The sequence below is a fragment of the Physella acuta genome, unplaced genomic scaffold (assembly GCF_028476545.2).
Source record: "Physella acuta isolate Inbredline_101_S28 unplaced genomic scaffold, ASM2847654v3 ptg000764l, whole genome shotgun sequence".
Lineage (NCBI taxonomy): Eukaryota > Metazoa > Mollusca > Gastropoda > Physidae > Physella > Physella acuta.
This window is the reverse complement of record NW_026732282.1, coordinates 144873-164108: the sequence shown is the minus strand read 5'-3', so window position 1 is coordinate 164108 and position 19236 is coordinate 144873. Positions and strand designations below refer to the sequence as shown.

Genomic DNA, 19236 nt, shown 5'->3' with positions numbered 1-19236 from the left:
GCTACTTCCGATTTCTCAAAAAACTAATGTAAATTTTAAAAGTACTAATAATATTGCGCACTATTATGCGCTTTTTTATTCGCGTTCACTTGGTGTGCAATTAATTTGTCTACGAGATTTTATTCTATTTTTAAAACTTTAAGTATTTAAAATGGATTAAAAATCATGTCTATAGCCCGAGTTCCCATCCCCTGTTATTTTATATAAGAATATTCGAGAAAGTTTAGGGGAGATCACTCCCGGTTTATTTTTTTTATAATTGTAGTAGTGTTCGCGTGTTTACCTCAACCTGATGTGAATCAACTTAGCAGGATTTAAACTAACACTGAAGTGGAATCTTTTTCATCTCTTGTCTAACCCCATCCCCTCCATCCTATATGTGAGTACAAATGCCCTAACCTCCTCCCATAACGTGAGTACAAATGCCCTAACCTCTTCCCATAACGTGAGTACAAATCCCCGCTCCCCCCCCTTATAACGTGAGCACTAATGTCACAACAACCTCCCCTATTATGAGTACGACTGTCCCAACTATCTCAGCTGGTATGTACCTTGGACCCACAATATCAATTATCAATGCAAGAGGAATACAAATGATAACGCCAAACATTGATGTTTGGGTAAAAGTACATCGTCAGTGACGGGGGAGGGGGAGACGGGTGGCCTGGGAGGAAAACAAGTTCAAGGACACTGGTGAGGGTCTAGGTAAAAGTGCAACGCGGCGGCCCATCTGACTAGACACATGGGGTAGATGTCGGCTGCTGTAACAATTACATATACAGCAAGGATTACATTTCGGGGAGTTAAAAATAAACAGTGTAAATAATTGTAGATACACCTGTAGAGGACATTACGGTACAGGTATGTGCTGTCCCTCTGACCAACAGCAGTGCCTGTCCAGATCTACAACAACACGTTATCAGTGACCTACCATAGAGATCTCCCGAGTTACAATGACGCCAGAGAAGTGACTGATACATGTTTTAAAGCAAGCTGAGACATGGTACAGACCATCAAGGAAAATATCATGTCAGTCAGCAAATGTTAACTAAAGTACATCACTGTAAAGTTTTTTTTAGTTCTTGTCCAAGGCTATAGCCTTGCAGATAAAGCTAAAAAAAAAACGGTCTTATCCTAAGTTGACGTGTCGGACCTTTGACCCTACTGCCCCGCCCAGTCTCTGGTACAACACTCGGGTTTCTTCCCAGGGGGGACAGAACTCACAACAGTTACGTTACCTAGGGTGGTGCGACGGTAACATTGTTACGTTACCCAAGGTGGTGCGATTATAACATTGTTACGTTACCTAAGGTGGTGCGACGGTAACATTGTTACGTTACCCAAGGTGGTGCGATTATAACATTGTTACGTTACCTAAGGTGGTGCGACAGTAACATTGATACGTTACCCAAGGTGGTGCGATTATAAAATTGTTACGTTACCTAAGGTGGTGCGACAGTAACATTGTTGCGTTACCTAAGGTGGTGCGACAGTAACATTGTTAAGTTACCTAAGGTGGTGCGACAGTAACATTGTTACGTTACCTAAGGTAGTGCGATAATAACGTTGCGTTACATAAGGTGATGACTGTTAGTTACCTAAGGTGGTGCTACAGTAACACAATCACCAAGGAATAACGACTGTGACCATTACCACTATGGTAGTGCGATCCGTCTAAACACTAACAGCAAGGTAGTACGACTGCAACCACCACCAAGGTAGAACGACAGCAACACTATCACCAAGGTAGTATGACAGCAACACACCCATACACCATCAAGTAGTATACAATTGTAGGAAAAAAAGTCACAGGAAAAAAGTCACAAATGTATTTTTGCACGGAATTTGTTAATAATTTTATCTAATCCGCTAATCAACTTACGATTAATTAAATGCAATGTCATCATTTTTTATATATATGCGTGGTATTTATACATATAGATATTTCTTAGAATATTTTTGTGACCTTTTTTCCTAGCAAAAACTGACTTTTTCTGGAATTTTTTTTCCGTTCACCGAAGTATACAAGCCTGGTACCGAGCGATGCTGTTGGGTCTCAATGTCACCAGCCACAGCAGAAATGACCTTGACCCCGCATGCTCCCAGTGACACAGTTCAGCCACGAATTCCAAGTGTTTCCCGTGGTGTGACAGCCCCGCCGACCAACCACGGAGTTCGTAACATGGCCTGTTGGCCTGATCACACGAGCGATCACACTATGAATGACTTGATTCACCCCCACGCTACAGCTATTCGTGGAACTTAAACACGAGGAACCGCCACTCGCGGCCTAATTTCCTTCGTAACACGGTGTGTTGTTGTTGTTCTGATCAGCTAACGAGGCGGCGCATGAATTATAATAGCCGGTGAATAAGCGTGCCCGTGTTGTGTGTCTGCACTCAGCACACGAGGCTAGCACTTGTTATAATGGAAGGGGGGGGGGGGAGGGGAGAAAAGTTCTATACTAATGCCAACTCACCAGACTAGCGCTTAATACACTGGAAGGGGGGGGGAGGGGAGAAAAGTTCTATACTAATGCCAACTCACCAGACTAGCGCTTAATACACTGGAAGGGGGGGGGGGGAGGGGAGAAAAGTTCTATACTAATGCCAACTCACCAGACTAGCACTTATTACACTGGAGCGGGGGGGGGGGGGGGGGGAGAGAGAAAAGTTCTATACTAATGCCAACTCACCAGACTAGCACTTATTACACTGGAGCGGGGGGGGGGGGGGGAAGAAAAGTTCTATACAAATGCCAACTCACCAGACTAGCACTTATTACACTGGAAGGGGGGGGGGGGAGAAAAAGTTCTATACAAATGCCAACTCACCAGACTAGCACTTATTACACTGGAGCGGGGGGGGGGGGGAAAGAAAAGTTCTATACAAATGCCAACTCACCAGACTAGCACTTATTACACTGGAGGGAGGGGGGAGAAAAGTTCTATACAAATGCCAACTCACCAGACTAGCACTTATTACACTGGAGGGGGGGGGGGGGGAGAAAAGTTCCATACAAACACCCACACACCAGGCTAACAATTATTAAACTACTTCATTGGAGGAAGAAAAGTTTTCTATACAAACACCCACACGCCAGACTAGCAATTATTACACTACTTCATTGGAGGAAGAAAAGTTCCATACAAACCCCAGTACACGACCGACCCCCGGCTTCACTGTCTAACGCGCGTTTAGAACCAGTTCTTTAAGTTTGCTTCCCTCGCAAAACCCTCGCTCTATAGACTCTGTTAGTTGATACACCCAGTGCTGTATCTTGTTACCACGTATTCTATATGCGAAAACAACCCGATAGCTATATATATATATTTTATAATTTAAAATAATAATTCTAAACCCAACCTAAGAGAACGACCTCGAAGACAGCGCGATAATGCAATAGCTAGACACTTGTGCGTGGCACTTGGTGAGGCGTTATAAAGCTAACTTAAAAAAATATATTTACGCTGTGGTTTGTAGCTACGTATATTCATGGTAGATATCAATACATGGAACAAGTCTCGTTTATTTTTGTCTACTTGTTGGTTCATCACTTTTATCTTGACTCTTTCATACTAAGCTATTGATTTTTTTTTACCGTGGCTCGTATAAAGGTCATATCATAGCAGTGATATCTCATCTCCTGGTATATTAAAACAATAGGCAAGCCGCTTCATTGATATTTTATAGACAAGGAGGGCGTGTCAGTCAGTTCACAAGGCAGTTGGGAGAAGATAGATCGACCCCCCCCCCCCAGTCCATAGTTTACAGACGACACATGGCAGTTGGGAGAAGCTAGATCGCCCCCCCCCCGTCCATAGTTTACAGACGACACATGACAATAGTTACAAAGTTGACCCCCCCCCCCCCCACCCAGAGTTCATTGACCACACTTGGCAGCTGGGAGTAGCTACAAATTCGACCCCCCCCCCCCCATAGTATACAGATGACACATGGACATAGGCTATCGATTCTCCTGCTGCTGACAGTTGATGTAAAGTCCGAGCAATCAACAGCCTGTGTGTCGTCATTGTCTGTCAAGACACTGTGTCCTTACAGACACCACTGGACAACAGTTCCCCCCCCCCCCCCCCCCCCCCTGACGACCAAGGTGTGATGTGATGTGTACGCTCCTGTGAGGAACCGGCGTCCCGACTGTCAGCAGATTTGTTGTGTACACAACAGCAGCAGAAACTAGACCAAAGGCCTTGATGAGAAACTAGACCAAAGCTCTGGCCTCAACCCTTTAATCAATCTGAGGCCATGTATATGGCCGGGTCTATTATCTCACAAGTTCAAACTCCACAGCGTGGCTTCCCCGTGGTCTAGAGTACATAACCTTACACCGCCAGGGGTAGCTGCGATGTTACATATACCAGGGGTAGCCGCAATGTTATATATATATATGGGGTAGCAATGTTACATATACCAGGGGTAGCTGCATTGTTACAGATACCAAAGGTAGCTGCAATGTTACAAGTACCAGGGGTAGCTGCAATGTTACAGATAACAGGGGTAGCTGCAATGTTACATATACCAGGGGTAACTGCTTTGTTACATATACCAGGGGTAGCGATGTTACATATACCAGGGGTAGCGATGTTACATATACCAGGGGTAGCTGCAATGTTACAGGTACCAAAGGTAGCTGCAATGTTACATATACCAGGGGTAGCTGCAATGTGACATATACCAGGGGTAGCTGCAATGTGACATATACCAGGGGTAGCTGCAATGTTACATATACCTTGGGGTAGCTGCAATGTTACATATACAATGCTAACTTTACCTACGATAACCAGGAGGTAATGTTAACATAATGTATGTGTGTGGGGGGGGGGGGGGGGCGAGAACGACAACGACAAAATGTTAGATTTACCAGCACAATGTTAACTATACCATTAACATTACTCAATGTTAATCTTATCACACGTATTATCACACTTAGCTGAACATTTTACTAAACACACCAAAACAATTTAAATAAATTGTCTGGTGGATGAGGGGGGGCGGGGGGGGGGGGGGGCGGGCCGCTTTGCATAACATCTAATATATTGGCATCTGGTTGCGCTACCTATCGATTTGGCACCGCCTCCAGCTTCCTGTTTTAACCACAGGTTAGCCCAGCGCAAGCTTAACGGCCAAACAGCAAGACTTACCAGGCCATGCAGAAACACTGACCATGTCCTGTAGCAACCACTGACTGTACCAACCACTGACCACAGCAACCTCAGCCGTTAGTGTCTACCAGCCTTCCAGACGGTTACAAAACAAACAGCCGCAGATCTAACTATACCAGCAGACACAACAAACAAACAGAAGCACAAGCAGATGGCTTCTGGCGATCATACATCTAATCACAGGGAGCCGGAGGGCAACAGATCGATACGGTGTGATCAATAGCCACACATACGGCGACGTCTGACCCGCACATAACGGCATGACAACCAGCCGTAGGGCTAAAAAAAATAGTTGGACCAAAACAATAACAAACTATTAGAAAGCTCACCAGTTTTAGACTGGTGCTGAACTATAGGCTTTGTACCCGTGTTATAAACAAGAGACGGATGAGGCAAATACAGAAAGTAGAGATGGGACAGCAACAGTTAGTCAGGCCTCTGATGTAAGACATTAGCGCATTAGACCCAGCTAGCCAATCATAAAGAAAGCCTTGTTGACACAAAGCAACAACGGGCCAAGCCCACACACCCCAACAACAGGTTCAAAGCCCACTTACTCCAGCAGATTGAAAGCCCACTTACCCCAACAACAGGTTGAAAACCCACACACCCCAACAACAGGTTGAAAACCCACACACCCCAACAACAGGTTGAAAGCCCACACACCCCATCAACAGGTTGAAAGCCCACACACCCCATCAACAGGTTAAAAGCCCATACACCCCATCAACAGGTTGAAAGCCCATACACCCCATCAACAGGTTGAAAACCCACACACCCCAACAACAGGTTGAAAACCCACACACCCCAACAACAGGTTGAAAGCCCACACACCCCATCAACAGGTTAAAAGCCCATACACCCCATCAACAGGTTGAAAGCCCACACACCCCATCAACAGGTTGAAAGCCCACACACCCCATCAACAGGTTGAAAGCCCATACACCCCATCAACAGGTTGAAAGCCCACACACCCCATCAACAGGTTGAAAGCCCACACATCAACAGGTTAAAAGCCCACACACCACATCAACAGGTTGAAAGCCCATACACCCCATCAACAGGTTGAAAGCCCACACACCCAAACAACAGGTTGAAAACCCACACACCCCAGCAACAGGTTGAAAGCCCACACATCAACAGGTTAAAAGCCCACACACCCCATCAACAGGTTGAAAGCCCACACACCCCAACAACAGGTTGAAAACCCACACACCCCAGCAACAGGTTGAAAGCCCACACTTGAAAGCCCAGTCACCCAAACATCAGATTGAAAGCCCACACGCACAACAAGTTGAATAGAGATCTGTCACAGCGAAAAAAGCGTGCAACTGATAGCCAAGGATAGCGTTAAACATGTTTTTTAAATAAAAAAAAAATGAAAATTTCTAATACATTGTTGGGTAGGTTTCAGTTTTTTTTTTTTTTACAAAAAGCAATTTCTCCAGACAAACTAAGAAAAAAAAATGAGACTGCTTTTAAATAAACGTTAATTAATTAAAATGTCTTAAATAAAAATTCTATCAAAGCATTGGTCAATCAATACTTATAACTTAAATTGAACAGCTAATGAATGGTAATAAATGCAAGCTAATAAACTAAGCAAACTAAAACGAACAACAATAAGCAACGAAGCAAAAAAAAAAAAAAAAGAAGTAATAAGCAAAAAAAAAAGTAATTTATAAAATTAAAAAAATTTTAAGCAAAAATAAAAAAAATGCCCAAAATAATATTTAATATCTACCTCCATTGTAGAAACATGCAGCTATCAAACCAAATTGATTCTGTAAAAACAACAGGGGCGTTAAGCGAGGTTAATAAATTATAAGACTTTTTTTTTCCTTATTAATAACAAGGGGGGGGGGGGGTGAGTGACAGGCACCAAAGAATACATCATTACACCACAACTACACACATCTCTACAGCAACAACGTTCATTTTTACAATAATACACTTGATGACAAACAGTATTAAACATGAACAAGACACAGAGCACGGTGTTTGTAAAGAGTAAGACGTTTCTTGTTACAGGCGAAGCTTTGGACGTGATAGATATTACCAGGTCACGCTGTCCAACACATACGGGCAAGACCGAAAGCTATTCACGTTGAACAATGAATACAGCTCATAAACTTGAGAGAACTTGTTTGTGAGGTACTCTCAAATGCTGGTTGAAGAATTAAAAAAAAAATCGTAGAGGGGGAGTGGGGGGCAGTGCTCCATAAAAGAGATGCCTAGTGAAAGAAACTGGCTAAAACATTTGAAAACGATAGGATTCTACTCATATTAATTAATGAGACTTGGTGTGCAGTGACTAGTACACGATACTAATTACAGCTGACAACATTAACTCACATAAATTTACAAAAACAAACAACTGCTGTTGCTAGTGATGTGCCTCCGTACATAGATACACACGCGCACAACACCAGCACGAGAAACCTATCCGACCTTGACATTTAAAACTCACGAAGTGAAACTATTCTTAGATCAACACGATCTATACGCTAACACACAAATATTCCACAAAGATCCGACAGCCCCTGAACAATCTTTAAACCAGTCTTATTTAATTACAGTTTACTCCTTTGTTTACACACTCACTTTATTTAGTGTGTGTTTAAACAAATAGGCTATACACACACATATAGTCTACACACACATAATCTCAACGACATTTTCATAACTGACACAAAAACAACCATCTATTTAACTATAAATACCAGTTTCGGAGATCTTATAATATTCTCAAAAATAAAAATAAATAAAAATTAATAATAAGACAAACAAATGCTAGAGTTAAAAAAAACAACAGCGACGAAAATGTACATTACCTAATACTGAGAACACAAACTAAAACACTACAAGATCGTTGTTTACAACCCCCACGTTTCCTGCACAAGTAATAAGGGGAGTAAAGAAATACGCGAGTAAACACAAAAATCCTTCGTTACTTACAGTACAGAGAATCCCAGAGAACAAGACTACTACGAGAGGTCGACAGTATTACGACTGAGTGCGGAGAATGTGGGCCATTTCATCATCATGCGATACAAGACAATGTGTTTGGACTTTGGTCTCTATTTTTCTTGGTTTCCGCACAAACTATCTAGAAAATCTAATTGATAAAACTAAAGTCAATGCTCCAAGCGCGGTACACAGTCACACACCAGAGTTCGCGTGGCAAGAAAACACACGCTCGATGAACCGTCCGTGTAATATTCACTCTCAGTATATATTTTTTTATAATAGCAAAATTGTGTAATAGAAAATAATAGTTTGATAATAGGAACTGTTCGCGTCAATCACGTCTATTTTAGGAAACAGCTTACATTACCAGCTGTTTCACATGTGCAGTTATGTAAATCTATATACGAAATAGTAAGTTTAAATATTACGAATTATGACCAACTTCAGCATTATTTGAATAGGTAATAATAGATTAATTGTTGCCATGCGTGTGTGTAGAGGGGGGGGGGGGGAGAGATGGGATAACGCTCGTTAACATGAAGTGGGCGTGGCCAGAGTGAGACTAGGACAAACCCACAGGTGACCGTCAAGTAAGCTGTCGTCAGGCGGCCACATGTATGCCAGGCCATAGTCCACCACACTTTGAACTCTCGAACTTTGGACCCCGTCATCAATGCGCGCGCACACCGGCCCAGCCATTATATAACTCCGTGGTAAATTGATAAATGCAACGCTTCAACTCTGCTGGCGAATTAAGTGCACACTAATCTAACTGAAGTGACTTGAATTTCTCTAATAAGTTTTTAGAATTTTTTTTCCCATCGCTTCGATCCCGTCCTATGGTATCGACGTTTGTCCCATAAACGTACAGGAATACTTGCACTGACTCGTATTATGTGAATTACTAAATTTAGATTCAAGACCCAAACAGCAATGGATTTCTCTGAAGGTCGAAACACAGAACGACTAGGTTATGGCTAGATTTAAGGTTGAGTTGATAGTTTCCCTGACCAGGGTTAAACGGGAAAGTACCGCGACTGTAATACAAACTTCGATACTGATTTATCGATACCTCCTGACAAGAGGGATGGTGTCCCATGGCTCCGTGACAACCGCGTCATCGACAAGGCACAAACATCGTGCACTACGCGTGGACGACAAGCTTCAAGCAGATGTGAACAAAAATTAAAAATACACATTCTGCTATTTTTTTCCTCGACGGTCGGGAGTTTTAAAATATTGACAAGTCAAGATCACAGATAAATCTGCTTCCACATACCCCCTCCACCCCTATAAAATTAATCAACATGTAAATGAAACCAACCAAAGAATTTAGAAATAACTAGGACAGAAAAAAAAAATCACGAAAACGAAACAACACTCCCATGCACAAGCACTTTTTTAAAAAAATCACTTGGTTGGGCTATGTAACCACTCTTAAGTAGTAAAATTTATTGTCACCACATTGAATTGATATGAAAATAAACCATTTCTCAAATTGGTACTAGGAGTTTTCAAAGTGAGGGAGTCTACTCACCACAAAGCCCCAGACACCATATTCCCTAATGTTTATAACCAAGCAGGTGCTTGTGTATGCTTCTACAATCAATTGAAAGGCAGAGTTCTTGATTATTTTAAATTACACAGATACCTTTAATATAATTACACTTGTAAATACTTTGTGTTTATACACTCAAGAATCCTGAAACTGGCAGCTGTATGATGAATAATTGTACATATGAAGGAGTTTTACGCAAGTATTGCACAAAATAGGTCTACAAGTTTTGCACAAAGAAAGCCTACTTGGCAGATGGGAATGAGAGAGATTCCAAAATTTGAAGAAAAAAAACCCACAGTTGTTTGAATATCACTAATTATAATTAGCAGTTATGCCTACTGTCATGTTACTATCCTAAAGATGAACAAGGGTGGAAGCAGTTATCTATTTAGGCTATATTATAGTTTTATACTATCAAACTTTATCCTAAAGATTAGGCTAATGTCTTAAACAAATAGTAAATTACTAACATCATTTTTTTAAAAATGAACTAAATCAAGTACCATTATTTTCTATGTAGGTTATAGGCCTAATTATATAAATATAATTATTTTTTATTAATATATGAAAATGTGGGTATGACCTAAAATAAAAATATTTGTTGTATTATCACTCAAAGTTCATAAGGAAAACAATTAGCTACATCACATGGTCCCCTTTTACTATTTCTCAGCACTGCACTGAAACTATTACTAAGTTCTAATTATTAGATTACTAGCATAGGATTATAAATTATAATCTTCCACTGCTCTGTTAGCAGTTAGAGCAACACTCTAGTCTGTGAAGATAGCCCAGCACCATAGGATATGTCCTAGGTCTACTCACACAAACCAGGTTTACCAATAACATAATCATTTGCATAATGAAAGTTACTTAACATAAGTATTTAATTTATTAAGAAACATTTAGTTTAGTATTATATTTCTCATTTTTTCTCCAGCAACTCTGGTCTAGCCAGGGACTAAAAAGAAATACAAAAAAATAGTAAAAAATCTTGTAAATGACCATGGCATAAAGGTAAAAAGTTAAGTGTAAAGTAAAGTGAGTAGTATACTATGTTTAGTTAGATCTAGCAGTTTTAGTAGTGAAGAAATCTAGTTATTAATATTATTATAATATCAACTAACTAGTCTAGTAAAGTTTTATTTATATTACTAATTACTTAGTATTACACTTACAGTGGAACGAGTGCCCCGACATACGGGATTTTTGAGATAGCAACGGTTGAACGAGCTAAAATTTGCTTTTGCATTTGAGCAAAATTTGAGATACAAGTAACCGGACTTGAGCTGATTTAGAAGTCAGTGGAAAAAAACACCCAGAAAAAGTTACAACTGATTTTGTTTCAGAATTATTTGATGACACTTAACATTATGAAAGGGGTGAAAAAACAAACCTCGAGATTCATTTTTACAGCCTGTGTGGAAAAGCACAATGAAAAAAAACAAAGACCAGAAAAGAGAAAAGCAGTGGCAAAAATAACAAAACATTACATTGATATTACATTGAATGGACATTGTTTGTAGGACTAATGCATCTAATGGTAACTTAACATTTAACATTTGTTAATATGTTCAGTGAAGTTTAAAGTCACAAAAGTGTATAGGCCTACTGAGTAGCATTAAGACTTAATTTAAGAGAGTATAAAGTAAGTGAATTATAGTATTAAAAATTTAATTTAAGAAGTGATGTAAAGATAAGAGTGTAGCATGGCGGCATTATTCATTATCATGATTAACTAACTTACTAACTAACTAGTAGTAACTACACTAGTGAAATGAACAAATTGAATCACTTCCACGCTACAATTGGTTTTTGTACTCACTGCACTGCCCCTATGCCCTACAGTCTACCTCTTCTATAGTCCACTACCCTAGGCCTGGACGAGGGCAGGTCTACTTTTATTTTACAACATGAACAGATTGAACACTGACTGAAGTTCTGAACACAGAACAGCATGATTTTTTATTTTTATTTGTTATAATTTCCGCTAAATGAATTGGAGGGAGTTATTGTGATTACATTTTGATTTAATAGCAGTAACTAACCTTCTTATATGCCCAATTTTTTTACGGTAAAGCTCTGTTAACTTTGTTGAGGTATTTTCCTAGAATGAATTGCAAAATGACATTGAATTGACAGTTCTCGTCAACATACATGAACGTACGGTCGCTATCCTTGATGGTTCGCCCACTTACCAAGATTTTAAAAGCCGCTAGAATTAGTATTAGCCTTTTGGTTAAAATAATTTTATTTTATTAATACATAATTCATAATTATAATGATTAGTTATGAAATTATACGGTTAATATTGATTAACACGTAAATGGCAAAGGGTCCAGGACATTATCAAGCCATCTTTTACTTGTTCATTCTTTCGAAGACTTACCGTCGCAATTTTAGCAACATTCACATAGCATGCCAATATTATGCAAAGTTAAAGACCCGTAGGAGTCGTCTTTACGAATTATTGCTGATGATTGTTGCATTAGTGAAGGTAAAGCGATCATCCTGCCATTAAAATATCTGATGTTTCAAAAACAACAAATATTTAATGTAACCAACCACATAGCCTAGATGTAGGGCTACATTCTTTGGCTTTTATTTTCAAATTATGCTGTGAAGCTACCCATACTTTCCTCCCATTATCTAACGGGCATTTTATATTGCTTTTGATTTAGTCCTGTGGAATGTAAGCAGTGTTATTTCCGTGTATTTTTCTCGAGGAGGGGGGGGGGCGCTTAAAACTTCAATAGTGGGGCGGACACCATTTAAAAATAGCATATACATTTTATATGTAGGCCCTAAATTTTTTTTTCTATTTCATCGCGGGAAAGGGGCAATGGACGTGCTCCGATGCATTTTGCCTTCTAGATCTAGATCTATATGTTTATTTATGTCTGATTTCAAATTGCAGAGTAGCTACAAGTTTGCGTGTATTTGGGTGAGGTAGGGCAACAACGAGACATCTGTCATTTGGCGTATACACTGTTTCCGGTTTATATATAAATAAACAAACTACTAAAATTAAACTAACTACTACTACTAACTAGACCTAGGATTCTAGATTAGATCAAGGTATAGATCTAGAATCTAATTTTCTTTTACTACTTATTATCTAATAGTATAGTAATAGGCCACTTGAACAATAAACCCTGCATCATAATTGTTTTTAGGGTCAACGGAGCCCGTAATCTTAGCTAATCTATCGCTTTAGGACAGGCTTAGCTTAAGGAAGGACACTTTACGTGACTTTAGTAAGTTTAGTTTAGGACCTAAAATTTCACATTTTGAGGAGGATTTACGTTTTTTAAAATACAAAAATGTTTCCTTGTGACCTTGTTTCATTTATGTAGGGCCTAGATCTACCTGTTTTTAAATTTTTAAACAATTGAATTAAAACTTTTCCGTAATAAATGAAGACTAGCGATGTTAAACTTATAGCGGGAGATTCAGGGGAAGCCACTCTATTTTACAAATGGCTTCTGTTTATATAGCAAATCTTGCTCTCAGACACTGCTGTTTAAAGTTAATTTCTGGCGTATATCGATATATTTAGCCATTGATTTAGGTTTATTAATATTATTCATTTATCTATAATATTTGACTCAAACATTTGACAATATACCTCTATTAAAGCCTTGACAATAAGGTAACGTTTTCGTACATTAATAGCCGAGGGCGATTTTACGTACCCAAAACGATAGATTACCCCTAAAGTTTAGGTAAGTAAAATCGGCCGCGGCTATTATTGTAATTGTAGTGTACTAGTAATGTACGAAAAAGTTACCTCATTGTCAAGGCTTTAATAATAGAAGTAGATCTATATTGTGAAATATTTGTGTCAAATATTATAGATAAATGAATAATAAACCAAAATCAATGGCTAAATAATAAATATAGGCCTAGGCCCTATCAATACTGAATATAGGCCAGAAATTAACTTTAAACAGCAGTGTTTGCAAGCAAGATTTGCCAGATAAACAACAGTCATTTGTAAAATAGAGTGGCTTCCCCTGAATCTCCCGCTATAAGTTTAACAAAATAAAACTTAAACAAGATGGCTACTATAGTAATGAGCATGGTTGCATCTGATGAAAACATCGCTAGTCTTCATTTATTACTGAAAAGTTTTAATTCAATTGTTTAAAAACAGGTACATAAATGAAACAAGGACACATTTTTGTATTTTTCAAAACATAAATCCTCATCAAAATGTGAAATAATAATAATTATTAAAATTTAAGGAGTCACCTGTTTTTCACATTACTAGTCGCTGGCGATTTTGCGAACCTAAAACGATAGATTACCTCTGAAGTAGATCTATTCCTTGGACCAAGGCTTGGACAACTTTTCTCGATCTAGAAATTTTTTTTTAAAAGTAGTTTAGTAAGTAGAATCTAGTTCTAGGCCTAAATTGAAATTCTTACAGATCTACCTATTAATTTAGTAATATAATATTTATTATTTACTATTTAGGCCTACAAGCGCATTATTTTGTTGATAAAAATTCTTCAGTGACCACTCAGCTGTTAGAGATCTGGTATGTTATCCGAACAGTGCCGAACACTTTCCCCAAATACTACTACTAGTAGTACTAGTGACTAGATAATTGTTAACTTAATTTCATAAGCCTAGTGAATTTATTTTTCTTTCTCTAGACCTCTGTGTGAAAATGGCATTTACAAACCAGAAGATGCAGCGCCTGGAGCACACAGATCTGTCTAGAAAAGGCGCAATTGATGATGCACTAGTTGAACTTGTACACTTTATTAACGCTAATGCAAAATATTTTACCACAAGCTCATGCTCAGGACGAATTATTGTATTTCAAAATGTATGTATGAAGTCAAGTTTTAATGTATTCATAGTTAAGTTTATCACAATAATGAGCCTATAGGCCTATGAGACTAGCGACTATTTATAAGTTATTTACCACACCCAGTGTTAGCTTGATAGGGCCTAGTCTATAGATAGAATTTAGGCTTAATATAAAATATAGGCCTATTATGTAGACTGTAGACGTCTAGTCACACAATTTTCAATTCGAAGTGACAACGCATCTCACAGAGCGTGGCCCCTAAGGAGTAGACTACGCGTCTCGCAGGTTGGATTTGCCATTTTGTAATTGAAAATGCTTACTTTTTACATATCCATCACATCCGGTGTGGTTGAGTTAACAGTGTGCCAGCTGTAGACTGTAGTTCATAAACCCTGAGTTCCAAGTTAGAATCCGGGTTAGCTCGGCCAGTACTAGTTTTTTTTTTTGGTTAACATTTTTTTTCATATTGAAATTATAACTTTTTTTTTTAAATTAAATTTCCAAACATCGTCACTGTCGTGATTGCTTGCTTGCCTTACGTTTACTATCCTGTGAGTGGAAAATCCCACCACGGCCCACGGTCGGTGAGGTCACTGTGAGTTCAGCATACGTCATAGAATGAACACAAGTTCTCTTCCTCCCACCCACTCAATCAGTAGACAGATAAAGTCTAAAGGGAATAAATACAGCTTAATTTCCTTACCAGCAAAATATATTATTATTCAAATTAATATGTATCTAATAAAATTGTTTTGTAATAGTATACATTAGTATTAGAATCTATTACTACTAAAAGGAGTACTATAATATTAGAATTTAATAGTTTGGTTTTGGATTATTGAATAGTATTCCCAACACCTATTTTTAGATTGTGAAATTAATAATTTTTAATGAAAGTTAGACCTTGGCCTGTAGTTTATATATTTAGGCCTAAAACTAAAACATATTTCTTCTGACATTTAATTTTATCTCCCTTTATCAGTGTTTTTCCTTAATTAATTTTTCAGCAATCAGAAACAGTAAAGAAAAAAGGATGCCAGTGGCTGTATGTGTCTCATGTTCCTGTGGAGTTTGAAGCTATAGTAAATATTCTATTTCTAAAATACCTTACTTATCTTGAATGTAGAACTATTGAAAATTTTACTGATTGTCTTTTTTTTAATGATTATATTATAAAATTAATTAAGGGGCCTAATAGTTTTTAGCTTTGAATTCAAAATCTTACATTCATAGGAAAAATCTCTAGAGAATATAACAGACGAGGCAGTTTTTAAGTTTGAACCAATGGTGATGCACATACAGTGTCAAGATTTGGAAAGTGCTCAGAAATTGGTACGTCAAATGTAGATTAATGTAATTAATTTAGTTCAATACCAAAAGTATATGCATTGATATATTTTTTTATCATGTAATGGTATTTTAAATCCATAAGGTAATTGCAAATTGGTGTATTGCATTTCTCTTTATTTTTTAAAGTACTCAAAATCTAATATGTTTTTATATTAAGAATTATAAACATTACCTGATTGTTACACGTTTGTATCAATGTTTTTAAAATAAAATTGACATTTTAATTGCTCATCTGTGTTTCATGAATTACAAACCTATTGTAGCATCAAGCAGCAGTGGCATCTGGTTTCAGAAACTCAGGCATCACGATAGGAAGTAAAGGGAAAATAATGATGGTAGGATCCATATTTTTAAACTGTTTGTTCCTACTCTTATTTCTTGCTTTTAATACTTTTGAAAAATTCAATTAAATGACATAAACCTGACCAGAAATGACTGACTATTTCAGGATTTATTTTTTATGACATTTTCCTCTTTAATAAAAAAATCTATTTCACCATTTTCTAGGCTGTGAGAGGCACTCATTCATTAGAAGCCCCTTTGTCTTCCAAAGGTCAAGTTCTGGTAACGCAACAGGTATTACACATTTGTAACTCAGAATGTATTATAATGTATTTTTAAAACAATCATAATGGTAAAATATTGTTCTTACTTTTTTCAGTACATAAAATATTTAATTGAATCTGCAAACAGTAAAATGGAGGAAAATTTCTGCAGAATCAACAGGTAACCTTTTCTTTTTGCCATGGCTATTTTCATCAAGTTCTATTGATAAATAAGTCTATTCAAGAATATTTCACTTGCTTGGTTTTTAATTTTTCTTGATGTATAATTTTCTATCATGTAACTTGTTATATTGGGATGGTATTTTATATTTCATATGGAGTGTTAAAAGTGATAGCTTTATTTTCTAAGTATATTCAGGCTAACAATGTAATTAGTATGTTATTGCTATTCTTTTTTGTCTCCCTTTTCCTTCCCAACTTCAATTTGTAAACTACTAATCATGAAATATGCATATTTTAAATTATGTCCCTTTGGGACTGGTTCAATTTAATTAAAACATTTATTTACACTTCTTGAATAAATCCATACAGTTATTTTAAAAGTACAATTCTATAGAGCAGAAGAAGTAGAGTTATCTGTTTTCTGATGATAGATTTTAAGAGATTGTGTTGACAGTACTATGTCATACCATCCTTATTTTCCTCAACTAGTAATAGATACCTGTAGGAGCTGTATGATCACCTACAGAGGCAAACCCAGGGAATGAACTGAGACTTTTTGGTTAGAAATTGTGTGCTCTACTACTTGATCACTAACATATTTTTAAAAAAATTATTGCTTTCTTAATGTTTGTTGGGTTCATTTCAGGTTTTATGAACAAGTCAAATCACTGTCAGTGTCAACAAACAGTTCAAAGATGAAAAAATCTCATGGGATCAAGTCTAAAACTAAAACCTACACTAATAATAAACCTATAGAAGATAACAAAACAATTGACAATAGTAGGGATGTCTTTGAGGAAGATGAAAAGAATTTATCTTTGTTTATGTTTGATTCCACATGACAATAAATGTTTTTTCTCTTACATTTTCTTTTATTTATGTTTAATTTAAGTAATGATCAACAAAAACTAAAAAAAAATAAGATACTCTTGGGTATTTCTTAAAACATCAAGAAACTTTGCCCTGTTAAGATACACAAAAGTAGTTGTTCATTTATTTATTATACACCAGAAGATATATGTATCTTTGAAACCTGATTGTAGATAGATTTATTTCTATTACTGTGAATACTTAACTTAAATGGCCCCTGGGGAGCAAAGGGCGGCAGTCTCACTTTTCCACCAGACTCGATTTTGGGCAGTTCTATATGTGCTTATATAAGCCCAGCACTCAGCAGGATAATCTCAAGCTTGATAACTGCATTTCAATTATTTAATGCTCATTACAGTGTATACTTTAAAAATTATTTTACATTTTCAGTGTGGAAAATTGTAGGGATAAATTTAGAACAAGACTTGTATATATATGTTAGATCATAAAAGAATAAGATGACCAGTTTGAAAAGGGGAAAAAAATCTTTAATTAGTTTAATAATATACATTACAAATAGAAGTATGGTAGTCAATTATGAATAGAAGCACACAGAGGCAATATGATAAATGTGTAGCTTAAGTGAGATAAAAACTAGAATGTTAAAACCAGCAGACATTATTTGACCACAAACTGACCACTTCACACACAAAAATATTTCAAAATTTGTACAAAATGGCACTCTTATGCCTGAAGTCAACAAACCATACTAACTTACTGAAATTTATTATTATAAATAGATTAATATTAATCTTTAAAAAACATTTAGGAAAAGTTTTTTTAAAAGGATATAAAAATTTATTTATTTGAATTTAAAAAGTAGAGGTTGATTTAACATTACTAATTTATTTAGGGGGATTTTTATATTTGTAAAAATGTATAGAGAAAAAGAGTATAAAATTAAAACATAAATTTTACCTAAAAAAAAATACTAAAGAAAGGACTGCAGTTGTTTGTTACTCATTATGAAGAAATGCACTTTGTGTGAATCAAACATGATGTGAATTTTTACAGATATATTTCAAGTAATGGAGAGATGGCAGCAGAAATTAAATAATACTTTAGCTTTGGGTGTACTTGCATTCACACAAACTTCTTGGTCAACTAGGCGCTCGTTAAATCCAGAATAGAGAATCTGCTTAACGTGCATTTGACAGTTTTAATTGCAAAACCTGTTAAATTTACTCGTGGAGTAATTATTTCTTAAGTACAAACAGATGGTAAATTTTATTTCAATTCTGAAGTATTATTTCCTTCTTTAAAACATGAATTATGACACAAATGTATTATGTTTAACACAGCATGTGTGTAAAGGAAATATTTATGTTTTGACCGTTAACAGAATCATGATTAAATAAAAATACGTACGATTATATCTTTACTGCTATGTGATTAAGATGATACAAGATGAGGAAGAATAAACTTTAAGTTTAAATAAATCTTACTAATAAAATGTAACTTCACATTCTGATAACACAAATATATTACCTTTTGAATATACATTTTACTACATTTATTAATGACCAAATTGTCCTTGCGTAATTATCCTAAATATAGAGTCAATGTAATAATAAAATTTTCCCCAAACAGCTCATCAAAAAATGTAGTTGTAAACATGATAGAACTATGGTATTACAAAATGATAAAATGCACAATGATTCTGATACAAAATTTCAATAAAAATATACATCCAAGCTAAAATTTGTTGACACGGTGGAATTAAAAATAGTATTGAGCATAAGAAAAGATTAGCAGT

The 19236-nt window shown here is 36.7% G+C and overlaps 2 protein-coding genes across 6 annotated transcripts in view; one reads left to right on the top strand and one right to left on the bottom strand.

The window, feature by feature from the left end:
* Positions 1-11895, bottom strand: part of LOC131950447 (long-chain-fatty-acid--CoA ligase 1) — a 36162-nt gene extending 24267 nt beyond the window's left edge. Inside the window, exons 1-2 of one of the 4 annotated variants that reach the window (XM_059312592.1) lie at positions 11759-11895; positions 6927-6966 (exon numbers count right to left, since the gene is read on the bottom strand). In XM_059312592.1, the coding sequence (XP_059168575.1) occupies positions 6927-6932 (6 nt within the window). In that variant the 5' untranslated portion in view covers positions 6933-6966; positions 11759-11895. Of the gene's footprint in view, positions 1-6926; positions 6967-8140; positions 8269-11758 lie in introns of those variants that run through there. The other 3 variants (XM_059312594.1, XM_059312595.1, XM_059312596.1) reach the window with 3 other exon arrangements.
* Positions 11896-12696: 801 nt separating this feature from the next.
* On the top strand, positions 12697-17461 carry LOC131950451 (tRNA wybutosine-synthesizing protein 3 homolog). 2 transcript variants are annotated; one of them, XM_059312605.1, is made up of 8 exons: positions 12697-12707; positions 14372-14547; positions 15540-15614; positions 15766-15864; positions 16146-16217; positions 16390-16458; positions 16544-16608; positions 17257-17461. In XM_059312605.1, exons 2-8 carry the CDS (start codon positions 14386-14388, stop codon positions 17450-17452), a joined length of 738 nt encoding a protein of 245 aa, XP_059168588.1. In that variant the 5' UTR covers positions 12697-12707; positions 14372-14385; the 3' UTR covers positions 17453-17461. The 2 variants fall into 2 exon arrangements, with proteins under 2 accessions (XP_059168588.1, XP_059168587.1); XM_059312604.1 differs by lacking the exon at positions 12697-12707 and adding an exon at positions 14185-14253.
* The last annotated feature ends 1775 nt before the right edge of the window (positions 17462-19236 follow it).

Coding starts and splice junctions, on each gene's coding strand:
- LOC131950451 (XM_059312605.1), top strand. CDS start 14,386: ATGGCATTTACAAACCAGAAGATGCAGCGCCTGGAGCACACAGATCTG. Junction 15,865..16,145: donor TGGAAAGTGCTCAGAAATTG/GTACGTCAAATG, acceptor AACCTATTGTAG/CATCAAGCAGCAGTGGCATC. Junction 16,218..16,389: donor GTAAAGGGAAAATAATGATG/GTAGGATCCATA, acceptor ACCATTTTCTAG/GCTGTGAGAGGCACTCATTC.